Below are 17,387 nucleotides of genomic sequence, written 5' to 3'. Positions count from 1 at the left end.
AGGCGCTAAAAATACGCCATGTTATAATGGAGTTTGTCATGTGGAGGAAGTTGTTGAGGCCTGGATGTTGGCTCGGGTAAATATTCACAGCAACTGTTCATGTGGAGACTTAGGAATAGCTCGCCTGCTTCGAGCTAGCTCACAAGCAGAGTTTACACAAACTCATCTGGGCACAGGAGTGAAAAAGGGACATATATAAAAGAAATGTTGGTTTCTGGTTTGGCTGATGTGTTTTTCTGTGAGACACGGCCTCGGCCTGATGATTTGTTTTGACATTGATTGCTGACATTAATCTAACTGCTGACAACATTCTCTCTATCTCTCTAAACTTTGACAAAAGAAAGAATAACTTGTGGAAAGTTCTTATGCAACTTTGGCCAATGATTCCTCTCTCTGCTCTCTCTCAAGCACCGGCATGTAGTGTATCACCCAAAGCTATTTTCTCTGGAAAAGCTCACCGGCACAGAAAGAGCTGGCAAATTAAACATTATGTTTCATTTTAATGTCATGTTGAAGCTTACCAGTCCGGATGTCAGTGGATGGGACAAACCTGGCGTGGCACAGTCAGTGGTGTTTCAGAAATAGCTACGGGCGCTATGATGTGGCTAACAATACTCAACGCCACATTATTGAAGAATGCAAACGTACCACCGAAGACGCACAGTTAATACAACACATGTACACACACACACACACACACACACACACACACACACACACACACACACACACACACACACACACACACACACACACACTGGTTTTGGGGCGGGTCAGAAGTACCTAAGGGTTTTGTTGTTGATAAAAATCATTGAGTATTTGTCTGCTCTCCCGTCTCACTTGCTGCGACTTGTAACCAAGAATCTGCCTTTGGTCGTACAAACATAACCGCTGATAACAAGGAGGCTTCGACACTTACACTGCACACCAGCTGAGGGAGTCAGCTTCACTGCAATTATGGAAATATACGTTTTTCTTATTTATTTTCTGTCAGTCCAGCAGGTTCCACTGAGACGTTAGCCTAGCATAGCACAGGGGCTGCAAGTGTGTGTATATATATTCTCTAATGTCCTGCAGGAACTACTGTATCTCTGCACAGGGCGAGAGATCTAATTGATATAGATTTGAGCACAGATGCACACTTGCTCTAAGGCTCCATTTTCACATTAACACATTTATTCCTCCGCTCTGATCCTTTCAGCCTGTGAGGTTATAGTGGCCGTCAATGTGTGCTGGCCAGTAGAGGGCACGCATGCAGCACTGCAGAGTCAGCAAACGTAATTAATAAAATACTTGAAAAAGAGCAAAGAAATGACTTTTTAACATACATTACATTGTGGTTCTTTGAGCTCCGACTTTGTTCAACCTTTTCCTGTTTACATCGAACCAAAGTATGATAGCCTCGTAGCCATCACCACAATATTAGCATAGATTATGCAACGTTTTAGTGCATATTTGCATTGCTGTAAATATCACAGAAGCAGTAGGCCCTTAAGCATTAAGAGGAATATGACAACCAAGTCAAGACCATATTTTATATGTTTATGAAAAGCGTGTCACCCTGAGTCAACAGCAGGTCTGATGACACAATCTGTCTGGTTGACAGCTGTCAGTCACTGACCTTGGCATGACCGCTCATCCGTGAGCAGTTTGTGGCCTTTCTGGCAGCTGCATTCGAAGGAGCCCACGGTGTTCCTGCAGAAATGATCACAGCCTCCGTTGTTCTCCTGGCATTCGTCGATGTCTGGGTGGAGAAGATAACACATTTCAAGTGAGCACAGAGTCCACGTTCCATGTTGGTTTGACGTACTTTAAAACTGTGGAAGTTGTATGTTTCTCAAGAAGTATTTCTGCACATTTACCACTTGCTAATTGACTTTACGTTATGAAGACAGAGAGACACACACTGGTGAGCACCAAACAGTACCCTACTTCTGGTGTCATGTCATGTAACATGCAGACTTCCCTGGGATTTCATGTTTTATGGGTTAACTTGTTTACCAGCAGGCAGCGTGGATCAACGCTTTGGAGGTTCAGCTTGAGGCTTGTTTGTAGGGATCCCACTGCCTCATCCCATGATACGGTAGTTAACTGGAACTAATGGAGTCTAACTGAGAAATCTATTAATGCCTCTTCCTTTATTTATTTATTTTTGGCAATTGTTACCTTTTGTTAAGTTTAGTAAGTTTAGAAGGACCAGATGATCGACATTATGTCATCATTAAGTAAGGAAAATATAGAAAGTAAAAGGAGAAGCTAAAGAAAATGGAAGCATCATTAAAAGCACTTTGTTGTCCAAAGTCATTTCTTGATCCTGTCAAGAACAAAGAGGTGATATTGGTCTGTTGTCCTGTTTATACCTCATTTGGAGTTCATTACAACATGTTTTGAACCCTAATTCTGTAAGTTGATCTACAAACTAAGTGAAAACAACTCTAAAACTTGCAGCAGTTTGATTTTAAGAATTTGATTTCAACAGTTATTATCAAATGCTGTACGAGAAGGTGTTACGAAGCTGGTAACAACATTCATGTCAAACCAACACTGAGCTCCTGGGAGACAGTGTTTGCTGAATCCCGATGGAGTAAAACCTGTCTACCTGAGCTCCAGCCCAGGTGTGGTACAGACATCCAGGGACACATATTCTAAAATAATAATGAGGCTAATGCAATCGCCCGAGGCAACATGTTCAGTGCTGGCAGATGTGGCTACACGAACCCCAACCATCTCACTTCCTTCCCTCGCCTCATCCGGCCTACAGTGCCCTCAGATGAACCCACACTGCAAAATCCTAACTTAATCCTACATTTTGTTACTCCTTATCTCTAATTTAAAGCAAGTGTTCCCTATCCAGATCATGAATATTTCCATTCGCTGCTGGAAAACATTGTTTCTAGAGGAGGAGAAGAGGAAGTGGGAGAGTTTAGGGTGGAAATATTCCAAAGGTGGAAGAGGAGAGGAGCAGGAGCAAAGGAGGTGCGAGAGGGGACAATAGTCTGGCAGATTACACAGGCTAAACCCTTTTTGATTAGTGGTCTAAGTGATGAAAATTGCGAGGGATTAACACCTAAACCCTTGAGCCGGGGAATAAGTCCAGCAAGACACCACAGAGAAATAGAAGAGAGAAGGGAGAGGATGGAGGAGGGAGGTGGAGGAGACACGACAGAGAAGAAGAGGGAGGAAAGAGAGGGAGAGACAGGAGTAAGAAAGACGTGATTTTGATGTTTTCATGATGTCATAGTAAAGGGGAGGACTTGACAATGATCTATTGTAGAGCTTCCTTGAAATAATGCCCAAGCAAGTGCTTATAAAATGTATGTAGGTGGCAGGCCACAATGAGTGCAGGGAAAGTGTGTGTTGAGAGGCTAACACTGCACACACTTAATGCATGTAGTCTTCAGTAGTGTGTAGCTTGATAAAGTCAGAGCCGGCTATTAACAGGGTCAAGAGAAGGTAGCAAGAGCACATAGAGTTCCAGTCAACATCTACTCTTAAATGGCCCTCAGTGTGCCGTGATAGGAGCCCTTTTAAACCTCCAGTCACTAAGCCACTGTGTTTTTCCATCAGGGTAGACTCTGGCCTCTCTGGCCTGATCCTCTCCCTCTGTGTCCTCAGGGAGCTTCTCCTCAATGAAGTCTTCATCTAAATATGGAGCTGAGACAGGAATCCACAACGAGCTGGCAGCGCACCGTGCAAAAAAATGTAGTGAACTGTATGTCCCGCTGTGCCCTGTCAGCGGCCTTTTAGAGGGATTGTCCCTTCATCTGGCTCGGCTAAAACGGATTTCCCTGTGGCGGGCGGGGAGAAAATGAGGCTCTGGGGTTTTTTAAGGAGAGTGGGACAGGTAAGCGCGTTCAAGTACCCTTAACTGTCAATCATCCCAAAGTGTGATGTCATACCTGGAGAGAAGCCTTTAGATTGATCTCTGCTCTCCACGTTTATTACTGAATCTCCTCTTGACTTTCAACCGTTTTGATCTTTTATATCCTCTTTGTCTTTCTTCCTGTCTGACACTCTTTGGTTTTTAATTTATTCCCCGTGTTACTCCTCCCATGGTCTGTTGTCTCATGTCTAACCTGCAGTGCCGTCTGCCAAAGGATTCTAATCAATCATGGCCATTTTCCTGTTATTTTCTGTGACGTGCTGACAGTAGCTTGTCGGGCCGATCTGATCTCTCTCTGTGAGACAGCAGGAGGGATGGTTGCCTTTCTCCCTTCAGGTTACACACTCTGTACACTTGCCAACCCTGAGACTACAAAAGTGAAGAGATAAGAATATTAAAGTTTATCTTTTCTTGCATCTTGTGAATTTTTAAATACATCAGATAACAAACATATGGCACAGACACCACAGAAAGAAAATAAAGAAAATAAAAGCTTCAGGAGTGAGGAAATGTGGATTCTCGAAATCAGGCATGTTGGCAAGAAAGATACACACACACACACACACACACACACACACACACACACACACACACACACACACCATTACACAACATTCCCCCTCTTCCCACGTCGGCTCCGCTCTAATGCCTATGTAAAAACAGTGGATACCACCCTGGGCCTACCCAACACAGACAGACACAGCTTCGTAATTATTCTGGCAACCACAAACACTGGCAGAACCACCGCTTCTACCCACACTTAATGGCCACTCTGGGGATGGCTGAGCCTTATAACGGGGTCTATAATTACCTTTAATGGAGCTTAAATAAGCTTTGAGCTTAAATAAATACATTAAGCCTCCGCACATCTTGAAATGATAAAGTTTTGAGAGGAGAGAGAGGACAGATAAAGGCGAGTCAGGAGAGTGGGTGAAGGGAAGAACGGACGGTGGCCTGACATGTGCGGCAGTTCTGAGAACTTCAGAGTTGTCCCTCAGGGGTTTAACCTCCATCATCACATTTTTACACATGTTTACCACTGTTTCCATCTTAGTTCTTCTCGTTAACATCTTGTTTTTTAGCACAAAGTACATTTGGCATGTATTCATTTATCAGACGCTTTTGTCCAAAGCGACGTAGCAATGAGGTACAATCCAAGTTACAGGAGATGAAGGAAGAGTCTTTGAGAATAAGTGCCTCAACCCCCCAGTTACATGTTACACCTGACAAGGCTGCAGGTGCAACTGAGCATGATGGGAATGTCCTTAACGGCAGGTCATACACCAAAGTAATAAGTCAATTTTGATTATGATGGCAGTAGATGAGAAGTCAGAGAATCACAATCAAACCTGGACTTGCTTAGAGCCACATCGCTAGCATGACTAAAAATGTCAAATGCTACAATGTTTTTTCTCTGTACAAGAGCAGGAGAACAATCAAATCTATTCATATAGCACCTTGATGTCATCATGCACAAACATCTGGGGTGCCAGAAGCCATCTGGCCTGAGGCGTTTGTTAATGAGGACGCTCCTAATTTACTAATTAGCCCTTCATGTAGGACAGCACATGGACAGCACATAAATATGCAAACGTGCACACACACACATAATGGGGATGTTACGTCTCTCACTCCAATGTTTCCTCCACAAACGCCCAACGTCCATTTCTGTCTGCCCTAGTGGGAGAGGAGTCATTTGTCACTTTCACTACACGAGGATCCACATACTGCCGTGTGTTTCTGCACACACACACACACACACACACAGCTGTCTCCTGGGATCCATCTCTGACATTTACTCTCGACGATCAATATCTTGCACCGGTCTTCAATCAATAGTTTCATCCTTTACCAAGAGCAGCTTGTCTCTCAGAATATCACACAGATCATATCTACTCAACATTTCAAATCTCTTGCTGACCGACAGGCTATCCAGCACTGCATGCATGTGACGTGGAATTTGCCGGTTTCAGACAGCCAACCGTAGTGCTTTTAAGGGGCTATTTAAAAAGGTAACCAGAATTAGATTTAAGAGCAATTTAACGACCAAAATGAAGGAAAAAAAAAGACTGGCAAAAGCAGTCTAATTCCAATTGAACAGAGCTAATGAAAGTTGTGAGACTATAAATGGAAAGTTTAGAAAAGAAAAACAGTTTCGATAAATGGAAAGTAAAAAACAAATGTTACCAGGAAATTACTTAAGAACATGTTGTGAAACTTGTTAAAGGTCATTCAATAATAGCTATTATATATGTAAACCTCATTTTATTAGATTTTCTCAACCTTATCGAGCTTCTGACCACATTTAATGTCGTGACCTCAGCAAGGAAGGAGTGTTCCTGTCAAATCCGACATGTGTATAAACCGTAGCAGAAGAGGAAAGCGCAATAAGATGACAACAAGAACCATGTGGAAAACTTTGTTTCATGTATTGATTAGTGGAAGTTTGCGTGACATTTAAGTTACTGCACGTTTGCATTTTCTTTTTAGCAATTCACCAACTATACCATCTCTACGCCAAGAAATACAACCTTTTTATCTTTCCAATTTCCACTCTTTGATAAGCAAATTGAACTGCACGTGGATCAGGTGGATGGACACACATTTATTTACGGACATTAAAGGGCTAGTGTGTAGTATTTAGGGCGATCTATTAGCATTTAAAGTATTGTTATGGTAAGGATGGCCTCTGTATTTAAAAATACATATTCTAGCACTTTTTAAAGCAGTATTTCAGTAATTCAATTGATAGGCCTCCTAAACGATGGAATTTTAATTGACTCCATTGGTAGTTGAACCTTGAGGGAATTCATCTTCCAGGTCAGATATTTTGGAAGTGAATTCCTCACATACACTGTGCTGGCTGAGAAAGAGGCTGAGGGCCAAATGAGAAGGCTCGCTAACATCCACCTGGGCCAAAGGAAACAAGCCCTCCCCCCCCCCTCCCACCGCTGCTCCTCCGTAAGCCTCGGGGCTGTGTTTGAGAAGTCCAGTGTTTGGAATGGGAAACCTGACTCCAGAAGAGACCCTGATGCTGCTGCGGGGCTCAGCTGCCTGATAAAGACTGACCTGATTGATTAGTGCTGCAGCCTAAACCAGCCGCCACCAATGAGGGTGGAGTAAATGAACCCTAACTCCTCACCTCTGACCCCAGCATCCAGAGGTCAAGCGCAGGGTCAGGCTGTTATGTAAGAGGTTTGTCTGACTACCTTGTTCCTGAGAGAGCCAAGAATTAAACTCTTGCGTTGTCACCTAAACCGCATTTAGACTTACTCGTAGGAATGTCCTACTCATACCTCCAGGGTACGAGCTGCATAGCGGAGAGTTTTACCAAATATAGTTTTACCAAATATTTGCAGTAAAAATCAATTAAATTGAATACATTTGCAGAAACTCGAACCTCTACAAATAATTACGGACTGAGTACAGGGGATCTAGTTTTCCTGGAGAACGCTGGTTTTCTTCACAGGGTGTTGCCGGTGGAGAAGACAGACATCAGGCCGGGAGGTAGCGTGTATTTATTCAGGTATTAAAGGACCTCAGTGCGTGATTCTGTTTAATAACAAACACTCCACAGGGGCATGTGGGCCAAGGGAAACTCACTTTTACACAACAATAAAACAGCCAGTGATCTGGACCCGATTCCGCCCGAGCAAGGACAGCCGGCCGAGGTGCAGTCAGTGTAAAGGTGATGGAGAGCACGGCGTTATGACTGGATTAGTGCGCCTGAAGAGCGTGGACGCTAAGGGGGCCGCTGATCTGTGAGTCCTTACTGAGGCAACAGGGACAGCCAGGGTACACTGAGGGATTCACAAGTATTCAGTATTAATGTATTGTCCCATATCTGTTTACAAACAAATGTCTTCCATCATGTTGTGTACATTGTTTCCCACTGCAGCTCTTTTTTATTTTGTCATCTTATTGTCGAGTTCTTCTGCAATGGTGTAATGGCACCCGACTGAGGTTAGCGCACCTGCCACTGTTCATCTCGATGCATCCAACAGTACTGGATGGAAACACACATTATTATTATTATTATTATTATTTTCTTTTGCAGGTTTTCTGGAAAATCGATTCCAACTAAATTTGGATGGAAACCAGATAACTGTCTCTGTATGTTGCGTACATTATTATAGTGTTCCTCTGTTAGAAGGCTATTCGCTTCCTGGTGAATGGATGTGATCAAGTCCTTAGTCTTAGTTTGATATGACTATGTGTTTGTGTGTGTGCTTTCAGGTCTTTTCAGGTAGAGGAGGAATGCAGGCCAGTGGGGACGTGTCTCAGGTTCCAATACACACTGTGTACTGTACAGCACAGTTCCCCGATCACACGCTATCCACAGAAACACACACAACTACAAGCTCACAAACACTCATGCAACCACCAATGAGCTTTTATGTGGAGAAAATAGAGACCAACATGCAAAGTAAATGTGAGTTAACTAACCTACAACTCACACATGGACACACACACACACACACACCAACCCACACGCACACACGCACAACGACAGCCGACATCAGTAACTCACTCCTTACTTCCGGTGTTCACCTTCTAATTCAAACATCTGGAAACTGTTAAAAATCTCTTCCCCCTCTCTCTCTCCTCTCTTCTAGAGAGAAAGAGAAAACCCCCTCTCAGAGAGCTCAAAGGAAGAAGAGAGAGATAGACCGAGAAAGAGGCGAAGAAAAGGAGAGAGAGAGAGTCCTCTCCCAAAGAGAAAAGAGAGAGAGAGAGAGCAGAGAGAAGATAAAAAGAGAGAAATAGAGAGAACCCCCCTCCCCTCCCCCTCGAGAAAAGAAGAAAACGAAATCTTTCCTTCTCCTCCTCTCCCTCCGGAGAGAGAGAAAATCTCAGATCGAGAGGAGTAGAGAACCTCTCTAAAAGAGAGAGAAAATTGCCCTAGATCTTCTTCTAGAGCTCTCTGAAGAACCTCCTCTCCTCCTCTCTTCTCTCTCTTTCCCTCTCTCCCCCTCTCTCTCCCCCTCTCTCTCTCTCTGAAAAAGTCTAGAGAGAGAGCTGATGAGAGGAGAGAGACAAATTCTCCCCCCCTCTCTCTCTCGAGAAAGAGATAGAGACTCTTTCTCCCCCTCTCTCCTCTCCAGATAGATCTCTCGGAGAGCTAGAGGAGAAAGATCTCTCTCTCTCTCTCTCTCTACTCCCCCTCTCTCTCTCTAAAAAAGCAGAGAGAGAGCCCTCCTAGAGCCCCTCTCTCGATCGAGAAGATTCCCTCTCACTAGAGGCTTCTTCTCGTCTCCCTATATACCCCTCTCTCTCTCTCTCTCTCTCTCATTTCCTCTCTCCCTCTCTCCCTCTCTCCTCCCCCCTCTCTCTCTATCCTCATCCTCCTCTCCTCTCCTCTCTCCTCCCTCCATCCCATCTCTCTCTTCAGAGAAAGACAGAAGAGAACCCGTAGATCCTCTCTCTCTCTCTCCTATCGATCTCTAGCAGAGGAGAGGAGAGTCTAAGACGCTCTCTCTCATCTTCCCCCCTCTCCCTCTCTCTCTCTCTCCCTCCCTCTCCCTCTTCCCTCTCTCTCCCGCTTCTCTCTCTCTCTCTCTCTCTCTCTCTCTCTCCCCCTCTCCCGCTCTCTCTCTCTCTCGCCCTCTCCCTCTCTCTCCCCCTCTCTCTCTCTTTCACCCAGTTGTCGGCACGAGAGCCCAGTGATGAAACGCCTCCTCGAGTTGGCGTGTCTGTCATCGTGAGAGGCTGAACCGACTCGTCTGTCAGTGCAGATGAAAGGGCGTTTATCGGACTGGTGGGTTTTAAACATGCCCTACATAGTTTATATTGAAATGATTATGATAGACAGGCACGACAGGGCACATACCCTTGGCTGTAAAGCAAGGTAGACATAGACAGGGAGAGAGAGAGGAGGAGGAGAGAGAGCTGTCTGCCTGTATCAAGCAATTTAGTGGCACATTAGATGAGACCACCTCACAGCGTGGCACTTATATATCCGCTAACTACTATGTTCAGTAAACTGCTAACTGCCAGCAATTATACTCCAGTCTGTGTACCACAATACACTGCTAACACGACTGTGATTACATGTGCCACCAGAGTCGCCACACACCCGCACGTACACATATACATGCAGGTATAGGCTTCAGCAGGATATATGATTAGCTAACTGCAACCTCTGTGTGCTGTTGCCAAGGTTACAGGAAGCTCTGTCACACAGGACAGCTCAGAATTGACTGAATGTCGTTAAGGCTTCGTCTATAAAGAAAGAACGAAAGCACAGTCACCTTACAGCGAGATGGGTCTGCTTTTGAATACATTGGATTCTGCCTTCTTTAAGTCAAGCGGGGACATTTTGTCGCATGTCATCCCCATCTCATTTTCTATCTGCATTATACTGTCCTTAAAATGCAGTTCCTCCGGTGGCCACCAAATCTTGTCTCCAAAGAAAATGTGGACTTTATTAAAGGGTCAGTTTGAAACTAAAAGTTTTTTTCTCTCGCTTACTTCTAGTGGTATCTAGACATGCAGATAATAATTGAGATGTTTGCCTCTATCCCAACACAATGGGTGTGAACTGTCCCTGTTAGGCTGGATAATCCCCAGTACAGGCGGTCAACAGCTTTCCTAGGGACTAGTTCCAACAAGAACTGTCTATAATGTGTTCTGTAGTTTTGTTGTGGAGACATTTTTCAATGCTACGAGGACAAAAAACATGCTCACCTTTATACTGTATATATAGAAAACTGTACAAATCAGACCAAAACTATCTGCTTGGATGGATGCCATTAGAGGCAGAACAGAAAATATATTTTGACCGACTGACCCTCTTGCGTGAACGGGAGAGACAAAGACTAAATTCCCTTCGAGTCTTTCAAGCCTGAAGTTGATGTGGTTGCCACTTGTTCTCCGGCTCCACCGAGGATCCAGCACATTGTCCAGATATCAAGAGGCAACCTGTGTGTCTTGAAGTGCCTTAAACCTGCATTCTTTCTGATTACCAGCAAGTTGGCGACTCCATTGGTTACAAAGAGAAGCCTGATTGTACAGAAGTCTGAGAAAATGACCCTACAGCTCACTTGATTTATTACCTCATTAAACATTTTCCTGATGAGTTTATAGTCTCAATCGCTGGTTTCAAGTCTTTTTATATACAGCATGATGTTTATTTAGTAAATTATGGTCCCATTTAGGGCACAATAGACGATGAAGCAGCCTATGCTTTAAGTTCTATCACCAGTGGGCGACGGCCAAAATGCCAAACTCGAGGCTTCAAAACCATAGTTGACAAACCAAATCTGGCATATTTACAGTCTATGCCAGATATGAATGTTTATGAATGAATGATTACTGGCTCACTTAATAAATCTAAAAAAGATGGGTGTGGAGCAGTAAATCAACACTTCCTCTCAGAGACCTTTGGCTGATATCAGACTACGGCCATGTTTTTCAACACTCTATACGTCCCGCACATCGTGGTCTGGGTCTAGCTGAATTCTGGCAGGGAGTCTGACAGCAAGCTCACTAAATGTGTGTGTAAGTATGCGTCTTCCTGCTCGGTGCCCGGGTGATAGATACTGATCGATGTGCGCTGCCTGCTCTGTGTCTCTCAGCTCCCCTCAGCACTGATCCCCTCTCTGGGATTTATGAAGCCCGGGGGGCTGATCCACATCCAAATTATGTGGGCGGGGCACAGCTGGACCAGACTCCTATCCATCTTCCCCACTCAACTCACGCCCGAACAAAAGGGGGAAACTTTTCATTTTTCCACCACTGTAAATGCTGGCTTCTGTCAGGACCACAAATCGCCTGGGGAGACAGAGTGGAAGTGTTCGCACAAGCTTCTGGGCTTGAACTTGACATCAGAGCATTGGTCGACATGTTCTCCCAGCATGCAACTGCAGTTTTACATGCCTGTCAGCAGCATGATACTGATAGAAGGGTTGCTAGAGCCAAACGGTTGGCCTCATGAACATGGCTTTTCATTTTACTGTACTTTCCTCGCATGAAAACATCAGCATCAACTGTTTCAGCAAGTACCCCGAAATAACATGTGGTTACGTTCCAGTCAGGGGACTTGTGTATGTAGGGAGAAGGTCGGGGTGGATGGATGAGTCAACAAAGAGTCACACTTAAACACAGGAGACCGCTGTTCATTACTTGATCAACCAACAGTCAGCATTGGTTGATGAGAGAGAGAGAGAGAGAGAGAGAGAGGAGAGAGAGAGAGAGAGAGGAGAGAGAGAGAGAGAGAGAGAGAGAGAGGAGAGAGAGAGAGAGAGAGAGAGAGAGAGAGAGCAGCGTGGGCCTCACTGTTCAAACATCTTACAGTTTGCCGACGCGTCGTCTGCCTGCCATGCCTGAGACAGCTCCCGCTCTAGGATTTCACACACCTACATGCCACATTCTCAAACTGCCTGACACTCATTCCACAATCACACACACTCCAGAAACACACACACACATTATACAATTTGAAAGAGCACGCTCACATCACACGAGGCACACAGACTCTGACACGCAAAGAGTCATGCCGCTGTCACATGACCTGCACCTTGTTGCTGTGACGACTGCTTGACCATGTCTGTCACATGGTTGTGCCCCGCAACTCCATCTCTCCATCCATACAGACAGGAGGAGAGAGGTCCAACCAGTACTATCTTCTGAAAACATACTTGGCAATAAAAAATCATTTTGATTCTTTGTTTAAAGGATAGGCTCACAATTGTGAAAGTCTCTCTTAAAAACAATAGCCACATGTCCAAATGAACACTGAACTAGATTTGGCTCATTCCTCCTGTAAATGCTGCCATTAAGAAACCCCCTTGCTTATGCACTGCCCATGGAAGTGATAGGGGACAAAATCCACAGTCAAAAGTTTATCTAAAGCTAATATGACATTTCAGCGGTCTGAGTTAAACAAATGAAGTGGGTTTTGTTACTTCGTTACTGACTTTTCAGTGTAAAATTCCTCTTGACGCCTGAACAGTGTTTCCCTGATGAACTCCAGAGGAGGGAAAACACAAAGAGCAGATATTGTATTAAACGTGTGCTATTTTGACTGCATAGCTTGCATGTCTGCAGGGAACACGGATTGTAAACTTTGTCATCATGTACAAAAGAGATCGAACACATTATGCACTCCAGGCCCTCTCACTGCTGCTTTGCCCCGAGGAGATGAAGCTGCCTTGTGAACACCGGTGCTTGAACCCTCAGGTCGTACTCATTCAGCGAGGTTTAGAGGAAAGCAATAACACTACAATTATATGTTTGGGATGCACAGGCCCACGCTGCGGCAGCCTTCTCCTCGGACCACTGTCATTGACGTCACCAGCAGGTAGGTGGAAGTGGAGAAAAGCCCAGAGGCAAAATCAACAACTGTGGCAGAGACCGCAACCGGAGCTCAGCGCAGTTGGAAGTGAAGCGGGTGGCGGGGGTCTGGTTTGGCTCAGGTGGACCTGACAACTGCATACACAGTGCTCAGAGTGCTTGGTGACTAGCAGCTGCATGCCATTGCCCATACAGAAGGCTTGAAGGCCTCACACACTTTCATGTATTTACTGACCTTTGCAGGTTTTGCCATCAGGCTGCAGAGTGAATCCCACGGGGCAGCTGCAGCGCACCCCTGTGGCTGTGTCTTTGCATGTCCTGTCGCAGCCGCCGTTGTTCACGGCGCAGGTCTCTGCAGATGGCGGGACAGAGATGAAGGAAGAGAAAGAGAAGAAGGGGGTGTTAACATGTGACCCCTGCTTCTAAAACAGCATGGAAAAGAAACTGGAGACACTGAAGGTGATGTGAGTTGATACAAAGCTTCATGCAGTTGAAAAATACACAAACAACAGGACAGTAAATTATAATGTATTCTTGCATTTTCTCATGTAGCTTTGTCAACACACTGATGAAGAATTTACATCACAACACTCCAGCTTTCATGAGCAGAGACATTTTTATAGAGAGATAAATACAGTGTTCATACACACAGAAAGTCACAATCAATATGTGTTTATGATTGGCAGCTGTGTATCATTACAGCAAAACAAAACACATGACACTGTGGCGATGAAGGAAGGCGAAGAATTCCTTGGCTCAAAGGTTGGTCCTGCTTCCAAACTTGACAAGAAATCATTGTTAACACAAATAAAAAGCAAGGGTTAATGTAAGTAGGTAGAAAAATAAAGTTAGTGCAAGGTTGAGTGCTGTAAGTCTAGAACAGACTCGGCAGAACCGGCTTATATATTTTAGTCCAGAAAAATGTTTTTGTACGTGGCGCAGATAAAGGTTTGCTGGGACTTGTGGATATTGCCTGAGCTGATCCCAAAACAAACACGAGCTCATGGTAACTCTAGCTCACCTGCCCAGCCGCTGTTGCTTTAGCAAAGCTCAGCACACACTTCCCCAATGGGCCTCGAAAAGTGCTGAAGCAGCTGAAATTTGACGTTGACTCATGTTTGTTGAAAGGGATTCAATAAAACTACACCTAATAAGGAAGTTTCGGTTAGTAAATGTTCGGCTTTCACTGCGTTTGACTTCTGTAATTCCAGAGAAAATCCTATATACTGCTGCTGTAGCTACATGGGCTAGGAGTTAAGACATTTCTGTAGTTCTTGGGATTATACACCCACCGTATGAAACCCAAAAGGTTAACTATAAAACAAAGCATCATCACAAAGTTGACATATGGAATTCAAAGGCTTTTTCCGGACAACAGCAACATGTACACCGGGGATGTTCCCCTCCTTTTTGGCAGCTTTTTTTTCCCATTTAAATAAAATGTCAGGAATTTGTGTGCCGAGGAGAAGTGAAGAGGGACATTTTCACGCGAGCAAACACATCCTCATCCAGAGCGCAATTCATTAACATAATGGCCTTTCAGAATGCAGAGTCACAAAGATGGCTGATGCTTTCTATCAAGAAACAGGAAGGTATTTGAAGATTTGTTTGCGTTTCTTCATGCGGTTCCAAACAACAATCAATCTCCCGGCATCTTCCCTTAATCTGTTTTCTGGCCGGCATTTGTTCTTCACTGTGTTTATGCGTCAAAGCTCTGTGTTCATTACATGCAATCCTTTTCATGTCTAGTTCTGTCTGGAGAAGTTCTGAGGCCAAATATCAAAGTATTTCGTAATTCCAAACTCTTTTTTTTAGAAGGATGCAGGAGGTTTCATAGATGTTGCGTTGTAGAAAAACTGCAAAGAGGAAGGAAGGCTGGATCTAGGCAGCCTTTCTGATGGGGTTAGCCCTGTAGGGAACAACAGAAGACCCCTGTCCACTCTTCTCTCCCCAGCTCGGGTCCCTGTCTGTCTGTGTGAGAATGTGTATTGTTATCTAATAACTAAAGGTTAAAGTCTACGTACATGCACAGGTGTATACAGCCAATAAGACTTTTTGTGTGAGTGTAAAGGTACATGTGCATGGGAGTCGACTTGATGTGTGTGGAGGTTGTGTTTAAGGGTCAGAGTGATTTATACTGAGTACAGTTGGCCCTATCATTAGGTGAGGGTTGAGCACAGTCCTGCTCAGAGCCCCTGTCTCTCCAGGGCCCGCCCAGCCCAGCCTCGGGGCCAGACTGAACATGGGAACACAGACGCACCGCCGGGCCTGATTGATGTGCTGGACAAGCCCCTCATAACCCCCTCACCCCCCCTCTACAAGCCTTTACACCCTCCATCTAACCCTGCATACTTCTATCCCAACCTGGTGTGGGTGTGTGTGTGTGTGTGTGTGTGTGTGTGTGTGTGTGTGTGTGTGTGTGTGTGTGTCTGCATTACTACTGGAATCACAAATGATGGATTGTGATCACATAGTTTGTTTAATGTTTAATCATTCTTTGGTGTCTTCTTATCGTGTTAAAAAAAAATTAATAAAATAATAAAATAAAATTGTATTAGATATTGTCTAATGTCACCACACTTGCAAAAGTTGTAGTATTTTCTGCTGACACTGTTCACGGTGTGAAGGGTAAAATTAGCTGTTGATTACGTGCCAAAACACCCAGTATAAAACATACTGGGTGTGTGTGTCGTGGTTATTAGGTCGTGTTTTTATTCAAAATAAACATTGATATATTAATGTATTTTTGCTCCAGTGCAGATGGATTAAAGGAATAGTTCAACATCTTGTAAAATACCAGCATCTCTAAAGTAAATTTAAAATATGTTTTGAGTCTGAGTTGGTTGACTAGCAACCTCACTTCACACCAAGACTCCATTACGTCACTGCACCCGGAGACATTCTGTGTTGCTACAACATTTTTACACTTTGTCGTTTGTGTGGATTAAGCAAGATATAATGCTGGTAGGCTGATTTTTGTTACATTTAGCCAGTTACAGGCTAGCTGTTTCTAGTCTTTATGCTAAGCTAAGCTAACTGCCTCCTGGCTGCAGCTTCATATATACAGATATGTGACCGGCATCGATCTTCTCATCTAACTCTTCGCAAGAAAACAAAATGTATTTACCAAAATGTTGAGCTATTTATCTAAAAAGACCTGCTGTCCATTCTAGGCAATTTACTATTGAGTACATTCCTGAACTTCATTCACTTTCACTTATATATTATATATATTAAATATGTTTAAGTAATAATAGTAGTAATAAGTTGGCATTTCTAAATGTGCTACTGTTGCATGTCTTCCTTATATTGTCTGTGGGGTTTGTTAACTGTGTGTAGCCTATCTTTGTTCCATGTCTTAAATGTTTTTGACTTTTTAGAATCATCATCATTATCATCATCAGGATCATCAGGATCATCATCATCATCATCATGATCATCATCATCATCAGGATCATAGAGGTTGGTTAGGAACTTTGTGGTTTCTGTATTCAGATAAGTCAGGAATCTGAACATCATGTACAATTTTATTTTTTATTTTATTCAGGCCTTCTTAGTTGATAAAGACCAGTCATTGGGTGCTTTGACTCAAGATGCAATCCATATGAATGGAGGAAGAAAGAAGTGGCAACATATTTACAAGACGATGCACAATTCTAAGAGGATTTCAGGTGATGGGAGGCCGCCTCGATGAAAGCAACTGAACACGACTCTCCTCTTGCAGACTGAACAAGGCTGGCAACTTCATGTGTGGGGATGACAATATGTGAGCAAGGGGCAGAGGAATGAGAGGGAAAACAGTAAGTTTACACATGTCCGTCACACTCTTCTCATGGAAACGCTGACCGCTCTCTTCGTGAGACGAGGACACATGTTCTATTGATTAAAGCTGGAGAGCATGAGAGAGAAAGCCATGAGCACTGAGTATACTAAAGCATTATGCCAAGTCACAGCAACCGCTGCACTTTTGGAAAAAGGTGAGAGGGGCACGATCACCTGTCAGCACTCAACAAGATCCCCTTTTTCCCTGTGATGGGCACCTAAATCAGCTGTCAGTCAGCATGGCTCGGGCCTGCAATCACGCTATATGGATACACCTACTGTGCACACACACATAAACACACCTCAGCTTAGTTCTGTCTGTCCTGGGGTGATGGTTTATTTGGAATCCAGGGCCGCTGTAGCACCACTGAGTCTCTCTTTTGACACT

At 44.1% G+C, this 17,387-nt stretch overlaps 1 protein-coding gene across 1 annotated transcript in view; it reads right to left on the bottom strand.

Moving 5' to 3' along the window:
- The window catches only part of scube1 (signal peptide, CUB domain, EGF-like 1), an 84,446-nt gene that overhangs the window by 10,367 nt on the left and 56,692 nt on the right, over positions 1–17,387 (bottom strand). The window contains 2 exon segments of the mRNA XM_029462164.1: positions 1,622–1,744; positions 13,413–13,529. Of these exon segments, the coding sequence (XP_029318024.1) occupies positions 1,622–1,744; positions 13,413–13,529 (240 nt within the window).

Source organism: Cottoperca gobio, chromosome 23 (genome assembly GCF_900634415.1).
Source record: "Cottoperca gobio chromosome 23, fCotGob3.1, whole genome shotgun sequence".
NCBI classification, from domain to species: domain Eukaryota; kingdom Metazoa; phylum Chordata; class Actinopteri; order Perciformes; family Bovichtidae; genus Cottoperca; species Cottoperca gobio.
The sequence above is the reverse complement of the archived record's forward strand: the minus strand, read 5'-3'. Positions and strand labels throughout refer to the sequence as shown.